The 25,112-nt window shown below is 38.5% G+C and overlaps 1 protein-coding gene across 2 annotated transcripts in view; it reads left to right on the top strand.

Moving 5' to 3' along the window:
• Positions 1–12,647, top strand: part of LOC142160954 (alpha-2-macroglobulin-like protein 1) — a 70,704-nt gene extending 58,057 nt beyond the window's left edge. The window contains exons 31-36 of one of the 2 annotated variants that reach the window (XM_075216095.1): positions 4,272–4,399; positions 6,842–6,932; positions 7,882–7,950; positions 10,121–10,223; positions 10,404–10,445; positions 12,505–12,647. In XM_075216095.1, the coding sequence (XP_075072196.1) occupies positions 4,272–4,399; positions 6,842–6,932; positions 7,882–7,950; positions 10,121–10,223; positions 10,404–10,445; positions 12,505–12,515 (444 nt within the window). In that variant the 3' untranslated portion in view covers positions 12,516–12,647. Of the gene's footprint in view, positions 1–4,271; positions 4,400–6,841; positions 6,933–7,881; positions 7,951–10,120; positions 10,224–10,403; positions 10,446–11,842; positions 12,274–12,504 lie in introns of those variants that run through there. The other variant, XM_075216094.1, reaches the window with a different exon arrangement.
• The last annotated feature ends 12,465 nt before the right edge of the window (positions 12,648–25,112 follow it).

The raw sequence follows: 25,112 nt of genomic DNA, 5'->3' as shown, positions 1-25,112 counted from the left end.
CAAGACCCTGCAGTAAACATCTAATACATATGTGGAATCAGTGGTAATTGTTTTCATGATTACCACTATTCCGACACCGAGAAGTTCTACACTGAAACTCCGAATGTGTGAAAAAACGATTTAAATATAAGCAGATTTACCTCCATACCAATGCTGTAGATCTCCGATCGCAACAGGATGCTGACCGCAAGTGATTCCGACTAGACAGGTGTCTGTAACCAGACTTTGACGTCATTACGACCTCTATCACTCCTAATTTAAACCGGCAATGTCGGGTTAAGTGTTTAACCACTTAACCTGCGGGGTCCTGACATTGCTGCTTTAAATTAAAAGTGATAGAGGTCGCAATGATGTCAAAGTCTAGTGACGGACACCTGACTAATCGGAATCACTTGCGGTCAGCATCCTTCTGTGATTGGAGATCTACAGCGTCAATATGGAGTTAAGTCTGCTTATATTTAAATCATTTTTTCACACATTCATAGTTTAAATGTAGGACTCCTCGGTGTCGGAATTTCCTGCACTGTAAAAACGTACCCAACCCATGTGGAATTTCAGTTCGGAACAGAATGCACAGAAAAAAAACCTATTCAATTCATGCCACCTTTTATAAATATGGGCATTACTGACTGAACAGTTTAAAAAAAAAAATATTAAAATATTTTTTTGTTCACATTAAATACATTTATTAGGATGTCCTTAAGATCTACTGAACATATAATACATTTGTACAGTTGATTCTGATTGCAAACACATGTTATAGGAGACTGTCATTACTAGTGATCAGGACTTAGGCTAGCCCTGTAACTGCAGTAAGAGATACAGCAGTAAAACAAGTACCTTTGAGATGCCCAAAGCTTGAATCGGACGTAGCTGTGTGCGCTCAAGTCTGGCATGATCTTACAGTACATAGACAACGGGTGAAGGCCCCTTCCCTGCCCCGTTCCCTCCCAGAAATCACAGGCTGTAGTAAGTGTCCTTACTACATAAATGCATAAATTGAATGTTGCTGTGTTAGTTGCGCATGGTCCGGCTCTGAGCATGCACAGATTAAATTTGCGGATTATCCGTACAAAATTGGCACTTTCATTCCTTTGTGAATCAGGCCCTCTGGGTCTTTGTAATTAATTTTTCTTACTCACTGGACTTTGAGCTGACATACAGATATCAGGGTTACCAAACACACCTTAAATACTGACTTTGTGGGAGCTATGAGACTGAAGCATTTATAAACTGATGGCAGATTCTGTTACTTGTCTCCCACTGCTCTGCTATTTTAGACTAAGGAACAGGCCCTGCGGGGGGGGGGGGGGGGTAAATGTGAACACACCAAAAAATGAGTTACATTGGTTACTTGGGCAGTGATTGTGTGTGAATGTACCGCAAATTGTCCCCCAAGCCCATTTTCCAACTTTAAATCTTGGGGGATAAATTACTTGATTTGCCAAAGTCAGGAAACATGCAATGTGCATCCAAAATAAAGACAATTACTTCAACAAAGATGGTTGTGGCTGCTAAGCATACCCAAATCCTTTGTCCAGGTTGTATCCAGGGCCTGATCAACCACTAGGCTGACCAGGCTGCAGCCTGGGGCGCTGGGTCCCAGGGGGCGCGGCACTGTGGGTATTTATTTTTTTTAAAAAAAAAAATATTTTTTTTTTTAAATTTTTTTTTTTTTTTAATTTTTTTTTTCTTCATTCATTTTTTTTTTCGGGGGGGGGGGGGTCACCGCTGGGGGTCGCTGCGGGGGGGTGGAGGGCTCGACGATCAAAAGCATTGGTGGTCAGTGGTTAGCAACACACAGCCAATCGCCAGGCTGCCTGTTGCTGTGCAGCAGACAGGAAGCAGGACGTCTTCACTTCCTATCTGCTGATCTGAGGAGAGGAGCGACACTGGCACAACTACAGGTAAGTGAAGGGGGGAACTGCCCTGCATATCTATAGGGAGGGGGGGGGAACTGCCCTTCATATCTATAGGGAGGGGGGGAACTGCCCTTCATATCTATAGGGAGGGGGGGGAACTGCCCTTCATATCTATAGGGAGGGGGGGAACTGCCCTGCATATCTATAGGGAGGGGGGGAACTGCCCTGCATATCTATAGGGAGGGGGGGAACTGCCCTTCATATCTATAGGGAGGGGGGGGAACTGCCCTGCATATCTATAGGGAGGGGGGGAACTGCCCTGCATATCTATAGGGAGGGGGGGAACTGCCCTGCATATCTATAAGGAGGGGGGAACTGCCCTGCATATCTATAGGGAGGGGGAACTGCCCTGCATATCTATAGGAAGGGGGGGGGGAACTACCCTGCATATCTATAGGGAGGGGGGGGAACTACCCTGCATATCTATAGGGAGGGGGGGAACTACACTGCATATCTATAGAGAGGGGGGGTAACTACCCTGCATATCTATAGGGAGGGGGGGGACTACCCTGCATATCTATAGGGTGGGAGGAGGGGGCTGCCATGAAAATCTATAGGGAGGTAGAGAGGTTGATATGTATGAAGGAGGGCAGAGGAGGGGGGCTAATATATGTGACTGGGGGAGTTTTGATGTGACGGGGGGGGATAGCTAGCTAGCAGAGTGGAGGTAAGGAAAATAGCTGCAAGGGGGATGGATGCAGGGTGGGAGGTAAAGAAAATGGCTGCAGCAGGGGTTAAGGAAAATGGCTGTGGGGGGGGGGGGTTGTGGTTAAGGAAAATGGCTGCAGGGGGTATTTTAAAAAATAGAGCAGCTTTGGGGGGCAGAATCTCATGATTGTGTGGTGGTCACATGGGTGGTCTCAGCAATCACTAGAATACTAAATATTAGTGAGATGGGGCTGGTAGAGGTTTGTATTTGATTGACAACAAATATTCAGATATTGCTTATATATGCCTGTCCAATGGGATACTTTTAGCTGGCCATAATGGAGTGTTTTGTTTTAACTAAAGGGCCTAATCATTCAGGGTTTGCATTATAATACATTTTTGCATTTTCAAAAAAGGACGCCAACTTTCCAGAAGCCAGCGAGAGGATAACAAAGTTGCAAGAGAGAAGAGCAAGGACAGGTAAGAGACAATGGCACAATCTGTCTAAATTTGAATGCTGGAGAATACACCTGAACATTCATATTCAGGAGTGTTCCTATACACCTATATATTCGGAGGAGTGGGGGGGCGCTGCGGGCGTATTAGCCTAGGGCGGCCAGAACCCTTAATCAGGCCCTGGTTGTATCCCAACAAATTCATTCTCAAGTTCGTTACCTTTTTTCACAGCTGGAACCTCTTGGTACCACCAGACCTACCTGGTGCTGACTGATGCACCTCCAGGCCTGGGTTTATTATGCCCATCAAATTGGTGTACCTGAAGTTGTGTCCTTTCTCAGTCAGAAAACAGAGGAGGGCCACTGTTTTCTGATGAGAAATTTCTATGCTTGGTGAACACAGCAAAAGCTCATAAACATATTATATGAGTGTGGAGCTGCCTGATGGTGACAAAATTTGTTAAATGAGTGACTGATGGTTGTGGGACTATTAATTAAGTCCTGGGGATTTCTGAAGCATGTATATAGTTACCTTGTGTATTTGAATGTAAAGATGTACTGACTGGGTGCAGGGGATTGTTGAAAATGCAGAATATAAGTCATTTGCAGAAAATGTGTTCTGTGTTATGCTATCTGCATCTAACTTGGAGCAGAGTTGGGTACAGCAAGAAATAGAGGTTACACTACAGTGTTAATAGCCCTCAAATCCTGAACCAGTTAATAGCCAGGCTTATCCATTTTTTTAATGGAGAAAATCGAGGTGTTGGCACTATTGTATGCTTTTACAAACACCCCTTGTTACAAAATATAAAGAAACTTTCTCCTATTTTTATCCATTCAATATAGAAATGAAAGCATAAATATCAAAACCATGAGAGTCACCAAACAGCACAAACCACTTATCAGAGCCCAATCAGAGAGTTCAAAAATTGACACAAGAAGCTCAGATTGAGAGCTCACAAGCAAAAATCAGCTCTTACCCATGCAATCGTCTTGTACTGTCACCAGTATTAAGTTCCCCTGCATTCGTTTTGGCTTTCAGACCCTCAGATGTGTTAGATAACTTTGCAGAAAGATCATCTGTCCTAGCCATCTTTAGAAGGAGTTTCATAGAAATAATAAAAGTTATGAAGCTGTGCAAATATGATGGTTACTTCGAGCTGATGTTTATAGTGTTGTTAAAATGCGTGTTTCATTTATGCATTTTTCTGGTTGTTATGTGACCCTCTTTGTCTTCAAACAACAGACAGTTCTGAGATACAACATCCCTCCACCCAAACTTGATGTCACCTTTACATTAAGTGTGAACTTAATTTCAAAAACAAGCTGTTCGAAAGAGCCAGGAACAACTTTTGATATTCTTATTGATACTGCGTGAGTCTTTTATGTTATTTTTGTATATTCTTTCATGTATACACTGTTATACAGTGACTAATAAACAGTAAAATACAAATAATAACAAATACACACTGTTATCCTAATAGTCACTAGTTAACACTACTATCTTAATAGGGACAAATAAACACTGACACTTTAGTAGTGACCAATTAAACTTGATATCCTAATAGTGTGCAAAAAGCTCTGCTATGCTAGTGGTGAACAAATGAGACTGCTGCCCTAATGATGAACAATACATACTACTATCCTAACAGTAACTGACAGTACTAATACTAATACTAGTACTTTTTTCCTAATAGTGGCCAAGACATAATACTATTTTAATAGAGACCAATAAACACTAGTGTCCTAATAATGACTAAAATGTCACTGAAAACCTAATAATTACCAACAAACGCTGCTATGGTTATAGTGACAATAAACACTGATATCCTAACAGTGACCAATACACACTGCTATCCTAAGCATGGCTCATAAAAAGTTAAATTCTATTTGCTACTATCATGACCTAAGTATATATGATCTGTGGCTGTAAAAGGGTAAACAAAAAAAAACTACCTGGTCTCTCTAAAGATGATTAAAATTCTCCAAAAATGAATCTCGCTTTCACTATTAAACACAAACTCCTGACCACACTAAGATTTAGTTCAACTGCTGACACTCTTAGGAAGTTTATAGTTGCTTCCTGACTGATCCCAAAATCAAACAGCAAACTAATTTAATCAGAATTACTGTAAACCAAACAATTCCCTGCATTATTGTAGCATTATATAAACAAGGCCCTATCTGACATAAAAAAATCCTTAAGAACACGAAGACAGAATGCTATAAACGTTATGCTAATAACAAACATTAAACAATACAATTCTAACAGTGGAAACAAGAGGCAACAAGGCTGCGTGAGGGACTGGATATGTGGAGTAGACTGAGTACGCAGTCGATAATGACACCAAAGAAGCAGGCATCGGGAACAAGAGAGAGCTTGATTTTGTCAACCATAAGAGAAATGAGGAGAGGGATAATGACATTAGGAAGGGGAAAGATGATGAGCTCCATTTTGGACATATTGAATTTGAGATAGTGTTGTGAAAGCCAAGTGGACCATAATTGTCCATTAAACACTGCTTTCCTCATTATGACTAAAAAACATTGATCACCTAATATTGACTGATAAACACTGATATCTTAATAGTGACTAATAAATCCTGATATCTAATTGTGAGTAATAAACCATTTTGTCCTAATAGTATCCAATAAGCATTGATAGTTTACATGTGACTAAACAATGCTTTCTTAACAATTACTAATAAACACTAGTTTTCTAACAACGACCAACAAACACTATCACCATAGTGACTAATAAATACTGCTACCCTAATAATGATCTATAGGCACTATAATATATAATAATAGAAAGCAAACAACACTGCTATGCTGGTAGTGCCTAACAAGCCCTGATATCCTAGTAGTGACCAAGTAGCACTGATATAACCTAACAGTGACCAATAAACATGTCAATGCTGGCGATGACTAATAATCATCATTTATTTATATAATTCAACCAATTCTACAGCATTATACAGAGACTATGTGTCCCTGCCTCATTAGAGATTACAGTCTAAATTCCCTAACATATACACACACACACACACACAGACCAGGGTTAAATTTGTCAGCAGTCAATTAACCTACTAGTATGTTTTTTGGGAGTGAGGGGAGTAAACCAGAACACCCAGAGGTAACCCATGCAAACACATTGAGAACAGACAAATGCCACAAAGATAATGCCTTTAATAAGCACTGCTATCTTAATAGCGACCAATAGACACTGTCCACAGATCAACAATACACACAGTAATTTGGGAAGAAAGTGGGACATATATGTTGGTGCAAGAGAAGGACAGTTCTTCCAAAAGATGGACCTTTGGGTGGTGTGTAAAATGCCACACCCCAATTCAATCATCTATGTCAGCTGTTATGCTGTATTAAGAAAGAAGGTCACCCATCTCCAAAACATCAGTCAAATAACATATTCACTTATAATAATGCCTGGTGAGCAATATTCCTCAATTTTAAAATTAACAAGTATTGTTCTTATCATTAGCAACAATAATCATTGCTAGTTTTGAGTGCAGGGTTATCTAGGCATTTAAAGAAATGGATAGGCCATAAATGTATTTTTCAGTGTACCAGCTGCATTCCAAATATGAAAGCACAGTACGGATACAAAATTTACAAAGTTCATATCAGCAATTACCCCTAACTTTTATTTAATATCAAGCATTCTTATCCATTCTGTAAGGAGGTATGAAAAGAAGCAATTTGACATTCTGGGATTGTAGGCAGCTATGATTTTAAGTAGATTAAAAGTAAAATTAAAAATAACTCTGTGATGTCTTTGTATTGTTATTGCTGTAGATATACAGGTCCCCGGGTAAATTCTAATATGGCTGTTATTGAGGTAAAAATGCTGTCTGGATATGTCCCAGTGAGGAGCTCAATTGAGCAGGTAAGTCACTAACATGTCATGCGCAGTTTGTCTATAATCAGTATATACAGTAAGCTTAAATCCTCATTACTGGCCAAAAAGATTAATTTTCTGTGATGAAACATAAAGAAATTAGGGCCCAGTGCTTGACGTCACCATACAGCAGTAGATTAAAATGATGATAGTTGGGGCAGTAGATAAGGGCTAAAAGCTGTTCCATCCATCATTACAGGGCAGGGGCATTATCTGGCATGCAGCATTATAAGTAGTAGATGCTGGAGATGGACACTACCTGTTGAAAATGACTACACATGGCTCAGGACACTGGGCCTGATTCATTAAGGATCTTAAATGAAGAGGATCCTTATTTCAGTCTCCTGGATAAAACCATGTTACAATGCAAGGGGTGCAAACTAGTTTTCTGTTTTGCACATAAGTTAAATACTAACTGTTTTTTCATGAAGCACACAAATACTTGATAGCTTATTTGTACACTGAAATTTAAAGTTGATATTTGTGTGCTACATGAAAAAACAGTCTGTATTTAACATGTGCAAAACAGAAAACTAGTTTGCACCCCTTGCATTGTAACATGATTTTGTCCAGGAGACTGAAATAAGATACCTCTTCATTTAAGATCCTTAATGAATCAGGCCCACTTAGTGGCCAATTGTGTTCTCAGTGATGTGCTGCCAAACATTACACAATGTTCAACTTTGCACTTTTCCAGGTATTATGGTAGCCAACATCACAGATTTTCCTGTGCACCACTATGAGGTGCAAGGCAAACCCCTATGACAGTTTCGGAGGCACTCCACTGCACATTAACGAGAAATGCATTGTCCCCTTAGACACCAGACCTCAGGCACACAGAACCCTCAAAAGATAGAGAAATAAAGTTCATTTGTCTGCGGCCTAAACATCTTTCTTTTAATATGATATATGATAATTTTTTTGTTTGTATTCACAGTTGGAGAAAAGCAAAATTATACAAAGAAGCGACATCCAGAATGACATTGTGACTTTGTACCTAAATGAGGTCTGAGTTATTTGTCTATCAGTTTACCCTGTGTTATGTTCCTAATCTTATCACATGTAACCCATATGTCTTTTATATTATTGGTCACATTGTCTAGTGCACACATATGTTGGATTTTGCTGCTTAGAATCCGCCTTACCTTTAATTCCCTATGTGCTTATGTAATTGTCTCCTAATGTTCTGTGAAATCTAAATAGCAGATATGTTTAGATGCTGATCACATTTCTTGCTGAAAGCTCTTTTGTAAATATTTGCTTGGAAAATTGGTAAATGCATAATAACTAACGTGCTCTCAACGCGTTTTAGTAATACCTTTTAAAGCATAATCAGTGAGCTTTAGATGTGTTGCATCTTTACCAATACACAATACATTTGTAATATTTATATTGAAATCTATTCCATTGGTAGCAGGAATTAATGCATAGGAAATAAGTGGTTTCACATTATAAAACTTTATACACAGCTTTACAATTGTAATGCAACAGTGGGATGTGCCCATAATAAACCATTGATTCTATTTGTAATAATATTTCCAGGTATTAGCAACTGAAAAGTGCATTAATAGTGGATAGATGTGACCAGATTCTAAATCCTAAATAATAGTGATGTACTGAGTTGAAGCCTGGAGACTAACTCTTCTTGTTGTGAAGCACTGTTATGACACAGCCAAGAAATATCTTAACTATCATAAAGCACATTAGTAACATGTTAAGCAAAACTAAAATTAGCAATGGATATTTTATTTTTTACAATCATTTTAGATTCAGTAAATAACAGCAAAAATACTCAATCATGGTAAATACAATCAGAATTAACTCCAAGGCAAGAAATTAAGAATGTGGAGGATATGCACCATTGACAACCTGGGGGTTTTGATTCATAATGGAAATGATAATGAGAACATTTAGAATGTTGTGTGATTAAAAATCTCTTATTTAAAGCAACATACAAATGAAGTACAACTAGCAGAACCCTGGGAAAACAGACTGCATGTTGTAGTGGCGGCCAGGACTATAACTAGAGGTTGGACCACCATCTATAATATAAAAGCCTAGTGGCGTGTGTCTGTGTGTGAAAAAAAAAACAAACAAGCTGCAGCGCCACCTGCTGGGCGGAGTCATACACTGACCTACTAAATTCTTAGCATTATCTAATATATAAAAGAAAAAACTATTTTCTCAGAAAGGGCTCATCCAATTGACCTGAAATTTGGTATACTGATATTATTTGACAAAAAAATTAGAATAGTGAAGTCAGTTAACTTCCATCCTCCCCGTGGCAGGGGTAGTAAAGGCTAAATTTATGAGTTGAGGGCTCAAACTCATTTTCGTGAGGTAATTTTACCTCATGAACACACATTAAAAAGGGCGCTTGCGTCGGGAAGTAACGCTCTTCCCCTGAGGAGGCCTGGGCTAGGCCCAAATGCATGACAAGAACCTTTTTAAGACCTTAAGTAGCTTGATTTGACTAGAATTCATGAGTATCATGCACGGGTTAACTTGTAGTAAAATCTTTCTCTATTTATACACTCCTCCAACACAGACACTCCGCTCAGCATCCAGACACCAGTTCAAAACTACTCAAAAAATTAGCGGTTTACCACGATACACATTTACAGAAAGATTTCTCCTGGTTTTATTTATCATGTATTTGGATTGCTGTTTGGCTACTAAAATTGCTGTTGTCTGGTAGACAAGAAGAGAAATGTTGGAGTCCATTATACGTCAAAATGCATCCTCTCTATTGTCTTTTAAAATGTGGAAACGTATTCTAAAGCATAATAATAAGTTATATTTTCTAATATCCTTGCATTTGTTGTATTCAAAGAGAAAGCATTTGGTAAATGTCATTCACAGTGTCTCATTGTAGGTGTTATTACACTTAATGGAAGCTGCATTAATGTAAATTATACTTCCCTTGTAAAAAAAACTACTAACTTATGCTCTCCATGATAACTTCCCATGTGACTGCTGTTACTTGTCCAATTTCTTAGACGGGTGGGTGGATTTCAGCCACATGTGATCAAGTTGTTACCATTCTGTTGGCAAAAAATAACTACTTATGCTTTGTTATATAATACCATGATTTCCTCTTCATAATAATAAATAATTACTATATTTAACTTACACCTGTCTTTTCTCACTGTTTTATTAACTCTCTCTCTTTTTAGATCGGACCTGTCCGTCAAATTTTCTTAGTCTCGGTGGAACAGGAAATTAAAGTTGACGACCTAAAACCAGCCACAGTAAAAGTGTATGATTACTATGAGACAGGTAATATTCTTCTCTTTTAATAATATGGTAATAATGATAATATATTGTATGAGAATATCTGCCTGAGTGGTACAGTTGATAATCAGAAGCTTTTTCCAATCAGTTCAAACAACATCTCAATGCTATTCCTGTAATAACTTATGTATAACTTAATAGCTTAATATGGAATTTATCTTACAGATGAGCAAGCAATTGCAGAATTCAACCACCCTTGCAGTATTGGTAAGAACACTCTAAGCTTCTACTTTTCCTAGTCAAGGGACCCACTTGTTTACACTTTGAATTTTATATGAATATAGCTTGTTTGCACATTTTTTATACACCTTTGCATAGCAAGAAGTATTATCTAAAAGTTTCATTGCCTCCCACACGGTCTATATGTCAATTAAGGATTGATGAGCAAGAGGAGAAAACTGGATAAGAGAATGGCACAGAAAACTCATGCTTTGACATTAAATGAGTTCCCCAACCAAAATAGATGTTTCAGTATTTAGTATGTGGGAGGCAACTGTATTAAAAAAAATTATTACAATAATCATTAGTAGGTTGAGCAATATAACTTGATTTCTACACATCCTTTTTGGTGGTGAAGATTAGATACCAACTCTTACTTGTACCAGGAGGTTGTTAAGTGATCCATTTCAAATAAAATTCTCATCTTTATCTACAAACCACCCAAGAACAATTTCCCCACTTACACCTCTGTCTTAATTTTTAAAAACTCTGGTTCGCTGCCTCTGAGAGTTGATTTTGACCTATCATTCACCTCTCTCGAAACCAGCTCTCACTCAAATAAAATTCAAACTAAATTCCAACAAGATTAACAAATTTGACCATGTCCAAACCGGGCACACTATAAGGTTTACTGTTCTAATTTTAACTGAGGACTGAAGCTTTGAGTTTGAAGTTCAACTTTAAGTTAACATCTCAGCAGTTATAATAAATAGAGAATCTGAGGAAAAAGACGCTAGGTGAAACCAGTGAATAACACTTGCAATAAAAAGTAAATAAACTAACATAAGGTAGGCAGCTTCTTGTCCTTAGACACTTGTTTGCAAGTATAAAACCTAACAAAACAAATAACAGAAGCTTCACACATAGTGTATTAAACCAAAATTTGAAATGTGATATAAAGTTGTGGCATAACCACGTACCAAAATATACAATGTTTAGTAGTTATATATACATTGCAAGCTCTCACAAGCAGTGGTCTCTCTACTTTTGTCTCACATCTGCACCTTCTTTGTGAAACTTGAATTTACTTATTCTTTTTTAATGTATGAATTGGTTTTATGTATTATTTCTATCATACAAGACTTTTGTTTCTCCATCGGTCTGATCTTGTAAAAATTTGTGGTGCCCTACAATTAAACAGTAATGGTGAATTATGAAATACACACCATTGTTGTCAAACCAAAGATGAGTTTCAGTTAAATTGGTTTAAATTGGCTTGGCCAAAAGTTCAATGAAACCTAGCCGATCGAATTTTGAACTGGCTTGCACCTCGCCCAGCATTGTCAGACGTGATGCACTGTTACCTTTCCAGCTACTGTCACGGTTACAGAGGCGAATGCAAGGGAAGACAGTGTAATTTTGCCTCTGTATAAATTTTTGTTAAGATCTCATCTTGAATACGGAGTACAGTTCCGGGCACCGCATATTTTGGATCTAGAAAGTGTTCAGAGATGGGCGACAAAATTGATAAAGGGTATGGAGTCACTTGATGAAGACAAAACTGAAGGGAAAATGCCCCAACAACAAGCAGGAACTGAAGACATTTGCAGTAGAGGCCTGGCAGAGCATCACCAGGGATGAAACCCAGCGTCTGGTGATGTCTATGCCTTCCAGACTTCAGGCTGTAATTGACTGCAAAGGATTTGCAACAAAGTATTAAAAAGTGAAAGTTTGATGTAGGATTGTTTAATTTGTCCCATTACTTTGGGACCCTTAAAAAGTGGGAGGCACATATATAAACCGTTGTAATTCCTACACTGTTCACCTGATTTGGATGTAAATACCCTCAAATTAAAGCTGAAAGTCTGCAGCTAAAGCACATCTTGTTAGTTTCATTTCAAATCCATTGTGGTGGAGTATAGATATGAGAATTGTGTCGATGTCCCAATATTTATGGACTTGACTGTAAATAAAACCTATGACCTTTTCAATCATGCCCACACCCCTTTCAGTCATCAAAAATCAGAACCGCATCGCAATTGTTGGCACATATGTAATTTTTCTGACACTATTCTGTAATTAACTTCTCTATTTTTATTGTTTCTAGATGGAGAATGAAATCTATAACATGAAAGCTTGGCTACATGAATACCTGTGACCAAGCACTGAGAACTTCATAATCACATGTCTCAATACTTTATCTCTAACAATAACTGAGAAACAATAAAATACAAATTGTTTCATGTCTAATAGTTTCTACTAATGTGTTTGGCGGAAACAGCTGCTTCAACACAATATTGATACAACACATAAAAATCAAGTACAGTTAAATGTAAATACAAAATGCATACATGAACTTTATTTTATTTACGTATATATATGATACACAAAAGTTTATGTAAAAATGTAAATGGATGGTGCTGCTCTGTATACCAAACATGCCTCTAAAACAACAATACAGAAATGGAAGTTGCTCAATCAATTTATAGGTTCATAACAAGTGTTTTGAAAGGGTGGAGCTATCCAGAAAGAAAGCAATACAAAGCAAAATGCACCAGCAACACTGCTGTGAACCAATAAAAGAGCTGCTATTCTACTCCTCTTGATGGGCGGAAGGGCAAATGTGTGTAACTGAGAATTATGCATTTTTATGTACAAGTAGATTAGCAGCTCTTCGAATTGTTGACCAAAAAATAGAATCTACATTTCAAATTTTGACTTAATAACGCTGTCAACATCTGAATTGTCACTCTAATGTTCTCGCTTTCTAAATATCTGCCAAAGTAATGTCTAGCCGTCGACCACATACCATTAGGGGAGAGTGACTAGGTATAATTTCCTGATTCCCCCTGTATAAGTGTGTCACATGATTAGAGACCCCAAAATTAAGCTACTAGATATTTTTTACAATTATTTATTAGAATTTTTTTTCAGCAGTAACAACATTGAGGTGTAGTTAAATGATCAGCATTGGTGGCTTTCCACAACAGTAGTAAGTTTCTTGTTAAAGCCAGAAAAAAAATATACCCAAAAGGCAAGAAAATGAAAGCAACCTACACACATACCTAAAACAGTCACACCGGGATAAGCTCTAATAGAACTTTGAATAGGGTAGGCTGGTGCTCTCACTGTTATATGGCACAAAGAAAAAGATACAAGCAAAATGTATGAAACATACAAAGAGTGATGTACAGTCCAAACAACAGGTATCTTGAATGAAACAGATGTCAACAACTGCAAGTCAGTAAACTTTTTCTGTCTATACAATATCTCGGACCCATTCTCCCTCTGGGAATATATTTACAAGAAGTAAGATGGTCGTAGTCACTGCAGCCAAACTCTTATTTCTCCAGAGATTCTACAGATGAAGAATTCTTAGGATTCCAAATAAAAATGCCCCCCAAGTTCTGGAATCCCCATATATAAAGGGAAGATTTCTAATAGCAGATAATCTTCTCCTCTCTCCCTGCATTGTTGTATATAGAAATCAGAGAGATAAAACAATATAGCGTAATTCCATTTGATTCTAACAAATTGCAATAATGCACTCCCATATGTTTTAAAAAAAACCTTAATAGGGCAAATTCCAAAGGTTCCAAATGAGCACAAACAAGATCTGTAACCATGTGAAGTTAATTAACCCCGGCTTTAAAATTGGGGTAGGTGCTTTTTGTTTCGAAGAGATGCCCCCACCAATATCAATTTTCCACATATTATCAAAGGTAACCTTTCACCTCTCTGACAGCCTTAATGTACATAAAAGTCAAACAGACATGGAAAACATTTAACATAATTCTATGTTAAGAAACAAGACATTTATGTATAAAAAATGCACTCACATAAAATATATAAAATCAGGCAAGTGAAACTGACCAGTAAAACTCTTACCAGATGTGAGTGACATCAATACTCATGGATGGTGGAAAACTTGTAACCATCCAGGAAGTATATTCAGACCACGATAAAGCAAGTAGTAACCACGTGTGTCAACAGGTGAATGTAAAGTATGAGGTAAATACCAACCCAAATATAAGTGTACCACATACACACCAATACATGCTTATGAAAGAACTTAAAATAAATGAAATATGTATCTACCCAACTGAATAGGTCTAAAAACAAACATATCCCTGTAAGCATTAAACACAGAGTTTGTCCTTATGTTATAATGACTCATTGCCTTTCTGGAAAACATTCAAACCAGCCTCAATTCTAACACAGAAGGGACACTTCCTTATGGGATGGCATAATACCGTGACCCAACAGTTTGTTCCACTTTGGCAAAGAAGAACAAATGTCTGACCAAAACGACGAGCATCTCTCTCTCTCTCTCTCTCTCTCTCTCTATCTGTATGTATATATATATATATATATATATATATATATATATATTGACATAATCAGGAGCATAAGTACCATCATCTGGAGTAGATGACTTTGAACAGCAGCGATAAATCACAAAAATTCAGGATTTCTGGTACAACTGGTTCCCCCAGTTTTATTGAGCGTGTGCAAATACATCAAATCTATGTGCAAAAAAATCATATATATATAAATAGCACAGAGAGTCTTATAGTCAAAACCAATGCTGCATATTATCGGTAGACCACAGATTTCCTACGCATTTACCCATAGGAAATAGGTAGCAAACTGATCCTAAACTGTTAAATATGTGACTGATACCAAGTGCAATTCATCCCTCATAAACATAGAAGTGATTGACCATAAATATAGAAGCATAGCATAAAAGAATTATTCTAGATGCCCTGAATATGCGTTCTAAAATGAAGTCTGCTAGTATAGCAATAATGATAATCTGTTAAAACGGAGGTTATTACAGCTACTAATCCCATTATTGCTCTTTGAACTTCGATGTACACAAAAATCCTGTCACTAAAGAGAAATGTAGATTGAAAGCTCTCTAAAAAAAACATGGTCTGAAAGTCCCACAAAGGCTGCACTGGGAGAATAGACTTAATTTAGCGATGCGTCCAAGGGGGCACAAATACTTATGCTATCATAAGCACCTCAAGGTCTAATTCTTCCTCAAAAACCACTTTAACTCAAAATCTTGATTAAGACCTCCTGGGCACAAAGTTTTCAAATTATATATCCACTTCATCTCATTTTTTTTCCATCAATTTTTTTTTTTACTTTTTTTCAAATATATGGGTGTACAGAAAGCAAAAGGGAAGAAAGGATAAACAAAAAAAGAGATAAAAACCGTGGTGTACATAGGGGGGTAGGAACACACTAACATACATTCAACAATTTACATATTTAAAATGCACAGCAGCGATACTCTAGACGGGATCTCTTGAGCAGGCAGGGGGTACTTGCAGGCTTTTCCGGAGCGGGTTGCGGTATCTTGACCAGAGTAATAGAGGGAGCATTGTGGTGAGAAGAAGGAGAGGGACCAGTTGTTAGAGCACCCTCACTATCTGTCACATATACATGCCAATTTAACATTTCATCAATGGAGAGGATGAAGCAGTGGAATAAGGTGCACCCATGTTCTCCATGTCAAAGCCGATTTGGACCTTCGCTATAACCTTTGACAAAGTGGGAGACAGGGCGGCTTTCCATGGCTGTGCTATAACAGCTCTAGCAGAAATAAGAATATGATTATAGAAGTACCTAGAGTGTTTTGGGGCATGTGGAGTGTAGTGTTGAAGAAAGGCGATTTTAGGTGAAGTAGGGGGAGCTTGGTTGATAACTTTGTTAGCTAGGTAAAAGACCTGTTTCCAAAATGGTCGTAAAACTGGACCGGTCCAGAAAACATAAAGTAGTTCTCCTACCATGGCGCAATGCCGCCAACATAACTTCGAGTGGGAAGGCTACATTCTATGGAGTGTGGTGGGAGTGAGATAAAGTTGATTAATCAATTTAATGAACATTTCAATATGGTTTACCCATTTGGACATATGGAAAGTATTTGCATAAACTGCTTCTCACTGTTTCTCTGTGAGATTTATTTGGAGATCTGTTTCCCAGTGGAGTTGGCTATTTGTTTTAGGGGGAGTTGGCTCTGGAGAAATGATCCCATACCAAAAAGAAATACCTGCTTTATTATCACCATTTGTTAGTTTTGCAAAACTCAGAGCTGGGGAAGGATGAAACATCAAATCTTGTCTTGAAAGACAGGCCACCCAATGCCTGATTTGCAACTACTTGTAAAACTCTCTGGAGGGGATATGCAATTGACTTTCAACTGCAGAAAAGAGAGCATTCCCTGAGCATCACAAAGAATATCAATGCCATTAATCTTCCACAGTGTCAGGTTAATATCCAGAATGAGCTTTGCTAAGGACATGATAGACAGGTTTTTGGCGGGGAGGGTAATGGCAGTAGATGTCTCCACTAGCTTATCTTACACCCTCAATGCGTCCCTGCTTAAGTCGCCACAGCTTGGGTACCCAGTGTAAGTCTTGTAAGGGAAAGTGAGGGTTGAGAGTCCTCTCCAAGTCTACCCAGGCTTTTTTATGTGGAGAAAGGACCAATCTCTAAGATGGGCTAGTAAGCAAGCAAAGTGATATATAGTCAGATCTGGGAGTGCCAATCAACCCCTTTGTCTAGGTAAGGACATTCGGGGGCTGGCTATCCAAGGAGGTTTTATTTTTCCAAATATAAGAGCACATAAAATAATGCAGTCTAGCAAGCAATGGTTTTAGTAGTGCCAAGGGGAAAGTACAAAACAGATATATGAGTTTCATCAGCAGCATAATTTCAAAGGCTGTGAGTCTACCCAGCTAAGAGATCTTGCTGCTCATCCACGACTTTGTCAGAGCAAGGAGTTGGGGAATCAAAGTTGCATTGTAAAGTTGTTCAAGGAACAGAGAGTTTTGATTTAAAGGTGATATAAAAATTGGCCTTGTGCCTTTGTAGATGTTTTATGACTTCTTCAATTTTCATTTGCGTCCACTGGGCATCAAGGGCAGTGGCACTATGAAGATCTAGTGTAGGGAGGTGGAGATCTTGTAGAAAACTATCAATATTTTTACTTGTAGGTTGGGGTGTACTGCAGTCTCCCTTGAAGTTATATAATGTGGCATACAACTTAGCAAACAGATTCGCTATGTCCCTAGCATTGGAGACTTTTTGACCCCTCAAGCTCTTTTCTGTGCTTCAAGTGTCTGAAGTTTGGCCTCTAACTCATTTTGATGGTGGGCGTTAGTCTGCTTCAATCTAGCTCTGGTCTGTTTAGTGACTACTCGCACTACCGCCTTCAGGGTACCAAAATGTAAACACCAAAATTTAAATATATTAGTCTCCTCTGGGTGATTTGTCTGACAATATAGGGAAATAGCATCAGTAAGAGCAGTCATAGCGTCTAGGAGGGTTAGTAAATAAGCTGGGAAGCATCACAGTCTAGGGGGCGTATGGGAGCCGGCCAAATGCCAAGTCCAGACCAGCGGAGCATGGTCCGATCACGTCAATGGGGAATTTTCAATTCAAATAGAACTTTGCAATGTCCATTTATCAGTAAGGAGGAGGTCTATATGTGAATAAGAGTAATGGTCATAGGAGAAATAAGTGTGGTCTCTCCCCTCTGGACCCAATACCCTCCAGATGTTATACAGACCATGCTCAGGTAAAAGTTTGGAGAATGCAAGGGAGGGGTGCAACTGGAGAAGAGTCAGACAGTGTTTAGATGGAGAGGATCTATGCAATTTGGGGTCCAGCAGAACATTAAAATCTCCTATGACAATTAAACCGCCCTTCTTATGTTTGTCTATTTCCTGAAACACCTCCTTCAAAAATGGTATATGGTGGGAGTTTTGGGCATAAAGTGAGGTAAGAGTCACTAAGGTATTTTCAAGGAGACCAATGAGAATTAGATATCTACCTACTTTATCAGCTACCTGCTTTTTAAGGGTTAAGGTGATTCTGGAGATAAACATAATGTTTACTACATTTAGCTTAAAAGGACCATTTGCAGTGTAGAATGTAGGATAGTGATTATCCCTAAAGGGGGGGGGGGCGGGAAGAAGTTGAGAAGTGAGTCTCCTTGAGTGGCACAATATCTGCTGTTTATGCAAAGAGGCAAGAGCAATTAACCATTTAATTGGTGAGTTTAGGCCACATACATTGAGAGACAAAAGTTTAACCATCTGAGTAGAGATACAAAATGCAATAAAGGAGTATGGGAAACTCAGAGCCTAGGCAGGAGAGACATGTACCACTTGAAGTACCACTAGAAGGGGAGGTGAATTCCATAGAGGAAGAGGAGGTAATTGGGACGAGAAAAAAATAAAGGAGGATAATCTAACCGAAATAACCCAAAGCATTGGATTAGAGTGTTTGCTTGGGGGAGAGAAAAGTGGAAACCAGCAAAATAGGTACCTGGGGGTGCGTGGCCTCATTAAAGGTGTCCCAACACACACACACACACACTACCCATCGCCTTAACCAGGCTGTGGGTCCACATACTGCCGCTTGAAAACCGCAGTTTTCATTATGTCCATTACTTGTGACGCGATTTGTTAGTGTATAGGTGTTGCAAAGTCGCTTTTTAAATTTGCAGGGGATTTTAGCTGCCGGAAATACTACTTGCATGGTAAGTCGTTATCATTATATTATTATTCTTGTACTGATCGTCATTTTTCTGCCAGTGTGGTGTGTGTCGGGTTTGTAAGTACCACTTACATTACTACCACCGTATTTACTAAATTGTGGGTTTGAAAAATTGGAGATGATGCCTATACCAACCAATCAGATTCTAGTGATCATTTATTTAGTACATGCCACAAACTGACAACTAGAATCTGATTGGTTGCTATATTCATTATCTATACTTTTTCAAACTCACAGTATGGTAAATAGACCCCCAGTAGTCCAAGGAACCTTAATAGTTTGACTCTAGGTCAGAATCTCCGCAGGACCACACCCCAATATCTTGAAAAGAGGTCTAGAGGATGTGATAAGAAGCCAACTTAGAGAAAAAGAAAGTCAAGTCCATATTCATACCATGGGGTATATTTGCTAAAATGCGGGCTTGAAAAAGTATAGATGTTCGCCTATAGCAACCAATCAGATTCTAGCTGTCATTTTGTAGAATGCACTAAGTAAATTATAACTAGAATCTGATTGGTTGGTATAGACAACATCTCCACTTTTTCAAACCTGCAATTTATACCCCCATGTGTCTTATTTCGACCAATTGCTCCTCAGTGGCGTTTTGGAGGAGAAGAAAAACTCTTGTACAGGAACGTCCCAAGATTTCAGCAGAGCAAAACCATCTTCCACTGATGGGATAACATGAGTGGTATTTTGCTGCCAAATAAACAGCTTTACTGGAAAACCCCAGTGGTACTGAATATCTTGATCTCTAAGGGCATTACTCACCACTTGAAAAGACTATCAATATTATGCTAATCATTATCATCTGATAGGGTAGCATTGATATATTCATATTTCACTAGCGTCATCATTGTTTTCGGAACACAAGAACCTAGTCTTTTTTTAACAATTCGGACTTTATTAAAATTACATTTCTATACAGTGTTATAGAAAAGATTTATAGTATACTTATAATTAATTGATTTAATTTAAGTTATATTACATTTTTTAAAATATTTTGTTTAATATGTTGCGATTTTTATGTGGCTTTAATATTATTACATGTAATTTATTTGATATCATTCAAAAATATGAGGGGGTTGTATTAAAAAAATGCCCACGATATTAGTATTGGGTAACGTGACACAGCTGCATACTGTTAAACCATAAGTATAGGAAAGATATGCATTAAATAAAGAACTTTAAACTGGCGGAGTACAGATTACAAATTGGGAGCGATATGGTGATTGCCTACATCATTACATGCTTGTCGGAAAAAAAATCAACAGTACTTTATCAATGTAGATGTTTAAATTGTCAGTGTACATTGTTTAACTGTGTCGGGATGTTATATTTCAGCATTTTAATTATGTCATGTTTGTCAGTATTTTTATATTTATATTTGTAAGCAATTCATGTGTCTATTTTTTTGTGTTGGAACAATAGATGTCGGGAATGTTAGTATGTAAGGTTTAAACATATGTAGGTATTTTTGGTTGTCGAAATGTTTAATGTCTATGTTGTTGTGTTGTAGGAAATATATGTGTCACATATGTATATATATATATATATGGTAGGTGCAACAGAAGGAGGGCGCAATAGTGATGTCAACAGATTATACTGAACAAGGTGGGTACAGAATAGGTTGGCATAAGGATGTGATACAAATCTCTGGGTTGGTATCCAACAATAATGTAGTTGAACCAGTTCACAAATCCAAACGCTAGACAGAATGTTCAAGCATGACAGTCACTGATGTAAAGATAGTCAATTTCTAATGCCACAGTATGAGGTGTGCTAGCTAACCATATGGAGCTCGTTGAACAGAAGTAATACTGTTTGCGATTCAACAGATAGACAGGAATAAGTGGAATTGCGTGTAACGATACAGTTCACCAGATAACAAATCAAATAGGTGGGAGCGTACCAGAAAGTAAAATAAAACCAGCTTATCTGTATCAGGGTCTCCGACAGGAAATCTCAGCTCCGTCTGGTGTGTCAGGAACAGGCAAAACAGCAACTGCAGTATACAGTAGTTCTTAGCCTCAGGCAGCCGTCCCCATACAGTCACCGCTCACAGTCTTTACGGGATTTGTTAAAACTTCTTTCATGTACTCTGCAACTGTAATAGGCCCCGTTGATTTTATTTTCATAGTAAGGTGTTTGAGCAATGGGTTGCAGTCTAGTGGTTGTTCAATTTTGCTACTTTGGTATCTGCCAACATGACCTGCAGCAAATGCCGAACACATAGAAATCACACCTCTTCCACCTTTTTGTAACGTTATCAGTCCGCTTATACTGCATTTCAGCCCTGAGAAATGTCTTAGAAAGACTTTTCTAAGTATTGATTGCCATGTGAAAGTCTCTGCTGTGTACGGTTTTGAAATTCCTGTTCATTTATTGTCTAGGGCACTAGGAGCAAAACTGTTGGGTGGGCTGGTAAGCTTTCTGGAGGGGAGCGCAGACTGATGGGTTATCTGAAGGGCAAAGTGCCCTGTCCTCTAGTCCCCAATTCCTCCTTGCATCCTCATTCAAATTTAATGGCTGAGCTCATGGCCTGATTGGGTGCCTTTCCACCATGCTTACCGTGCTTATAGCATTCATTCTCTGCCCCTTGTAAACAAAGGAACTCCAGAGAGGTAGCTTGGTTGCAACCTCTTTAGAGTTCCTTTTAGTCTATGCTCCACTGTACTCGGTTGGATAGAAAGAGTTCCTGCTCTTTTCAGTGCTAGAAGTGGTTGTAATTGAGTGGAGGGGGTCAAACTTTTGTTATGCCCCCTCTATTGAAGTAGTCAGTACAGCACTGAATATTCAAAGGGCTGACACTTGTGATTTGGGGAACATGTGTTATGGATTAAATTATGGTGCCAGCCTTAGTTAACTGGAGCAAGGACTGCTTTGTAATGGGGATCTTTGGTCATTATATTAGTTTTATAGGCGTTCTAGAGATGTGGCTTATATCCCACCATTTTGAGTTCCCTTTATTGCTCTAGCTACCACTACAGCAAGATAGCTAAGAAGAACCCCTTCTATTTTCAGTGATGATACTGGTTGTAAATAGTAGAGGTGATGGGCACCCTATTTTGTTTGGGCGTCATCTACTAAATACAATAACACTGGGTAGCATGGCAAGTCTGGCAACCTTGATTGGGTGACCCAATGGTGTTGATCTCCAAAGAGAATCATAGCATATTGAGTTCAGTTTTGTCTAATGTAAGAGCAGATACCCTTTTTTGCTTTCTTAAAACAATTTATATATGTCAAAAATAAAAACAGTAAATTTTATTGGCAATGGCTTAATTTTGAACACAGCTGTATATGTAAAAAGTACTAAAAATCTGTTGTTGTTATTATCTGATTACTTACTTCTTGATATTATTAGGATCTTCCCAAATAAATATTAAGAATTGTTTGATACTATCATCATTCAACACCACTAGTTGTAACTGTTCAAAGCTGGTGGTCACAAAAACATATTACTTTATAAGCAGTTTAACTGACAACAAATGCGGCACAGATAAACATCCCCTGACTTGCCGCTTACTCCACAATATATTCAGTATGGAACAGGACAGAAAAAGTTCTCTATAGGATGAAAATATGTTATCTGTGTCAGTCACAAATCACCTGATAAATACCATCAATATCAGAGGAATCTCTGCTCATTTTACATGTAAAATGGAGAAAAAAAAGACTCTGCTAGTAACTATATATACTGCTGCAATGGACTCCACAATATATTTCAGAACACAAAGTCCCATGTAATAATTATAAAATATCTGATTAAGGAGTCTATTTATTAATATGCAGCGATACCACTCATTAGGTATCGCAACAAATCAGAGCGATGCAGTACTGCTGCTATTAATTATGCTGGGGCTACTCTGGGAGCCCCAGGGAGGAATCCTCTCCTACATAAAATGCATGAGGTTCTCACCTACAGCCTAGCACTGCCATTAAATCCCAAACCTGAACTGTGCCTGCGCTGCTAAAGTTTGCTCATGTGCATAGGTCCTGATTCTGCGGAGGATCATGCAAAGCCATTTTGGCTTCAGTGGACCCCATAGAGACAGGTAAGTAATCTTAAGATGACGTTAGTTTGCACGAAAAGCAATGGTTTTCACTGCTTTGTAAATTGCTAACTTTGCAGTCCTTATAAAGTTGTATAGGGACTGCGGTAGCACAGGAAAAGTGGGTTAATGGAGGAAAAAATTCTGATTTCTTCTGTGCTAACCTGTTTCTAAATTGTGTGATGGCCATTTTCTGGAGCCATTTTCTAGAGAAAACAACTGTTTTCTCTGTGTTTATGGCTGGTTGTCATTAATATACATCTAAGGCTAGATCAAATAATATGATGCCGCTCCCTGAGTGTATTGTTGCTCAATGTTCCTTCAGGAACCATTAATCAGGTCTCTTTTCTAGATCAATTAGAGTCAATCACATACCAACAGATGATGGAATATTTTTTTGCTCGCTGTTAAAAAAGAGTCAGTTCCATGTGAAATTGCAATACAATAATGTCCAGTGTGAGGGGAAGACAGAGATTAAAAATGTAACTAAATTGCTGTATAGACCCTTACGTGTTTCGTTATACTACATTTTGTCAGAGAGATGAGTATTGTGACTTGTAAAAATGACAGTTTAACAGACATGAAAATCTCAGCTGTACAGCTTAATTTATAGGCGGACAAAAGCAAATCAATTTTATATCAAATAATCATGACTTAGAGGAGACACAATCCCACTCTTTAATTATCATAAAGAAACCTACATGTTTTAAAAACTAACACAATCCATGATTTCTAAAACACAATGTCAGGCGCCATCTCCGCACTGACACTTGGTGCAGGAGACGGATGCCTGCACCTTCTCGGCAGCCACGTCCCGTTGCCTAGCACGCTCTGTTCAGTCGCGTCCCGTTGCTAGGCAGAGGGACGCTATCTCCGCTCACCGTCTATGGTCAATGTGTCTGACCGCCAAATAACCATCACCCAATCAGGATGCACCTTATGGTTTATAAAGCACCCTCTGACACATGTTGGGTGCCAGAGTATTGGTTCAAAACTGCTCCAGCGCTTCCTAAACTTCCTAAACTTCTGTTCTTCGGTTCTGACTCGACCTCCTGTTACTATTCTCCGGTGTTTTGTTTTTGGTACCTCGCTGTCCAGCTGGTTTGACTATTTGGCTTGATCTGACTTCTCTCTGGAACCTCCTTGTGTACTGCACCGCTCACTTGGCTTTGACATGGATTGCCTGACTACGCCTGTCTACTACTGTCGCTACACTGTTTACTGTCTTGGAGAACCGTGACCTGCATACCCTCTGCAGCTAAGACCAAACTCCATTACAAGGTCCATGGTGAATAACGGGGGTACGTTAGACTCCGCGCCTCCCTGTTCAGTTGCGCTAATACCAGTTAGCGGCCATCTATGCAATTCCGTGACACACAATATTTACTTAAGCCATTTATGACTGTTCAGGTGTTGTGGAACTATGTTCCAGCAAGTCTTGACAAATGGAAGTCTGGTTGGTGTTGCTTGTACTTAAGGCCACATAGCAACCAATGACATGGGGATGAGGAAAACTCTGCATTTGACCATCACAGGAAATCTCTGCACCATCCTGGCAGCAGAGGGGGAAGGTAGGGATACCAGCACTAGACAGGGTCCTGTACTGTTGTAATTGTTGATGACAGCAATGGCATGTCATTCAATTAAGTGCTGCCTCCTAAATATTTTAATGTATGAATTATCACATCTGAATGCAAGCATTTTCCATCCATTTTTGTTTTCATTTGAACCTTTACGTAAAAGGCCACAATCGCATAAAACGGACATATTTGTGTCTGATATCACAGTTAAATTTACAAATGCTGCAGCCTGTATTTGTGACTTTGGTCACAGTAATACACTCTTTATAGTAATAGATTTTAGCATTAATTATTTGGTGATAACAGTTTAATACTGATCTATTGAACATTGTATTAAAAAATATTCCACTTTTGTGAATTTGGCCCAAAATGTTTTATTTATCAATGTGCAAACCCCATTACACCCCTGACAGCCTTGAGCTAACCAATGAAAGCTTATCAAATATTTGTTGTACTGTGTTCAATGTCCATTATGTGTTCTGCTGAAAGCTACTCTGGGAGTGGGT

Source organism: Mixophyes fleayi, chromosome 6 (genome assembly GCF_038048845.1).
Source record: "Mixophyes fleayi isolate aMixFle1 chromosome 6, aMixFle1.hap1, whole genome shotgun sequence".
NCBI lineage: Eukaryota > Metazoa > Chordata > Amphibia > Anura > Limnodynastidae > Mixophyes > Mixophyes fleayi.
The sequence above is the reverse complement of the archived record's forward strand: the minus strand, read 5'-3'. Positions and strand labels throughout refer to the sequence as shown.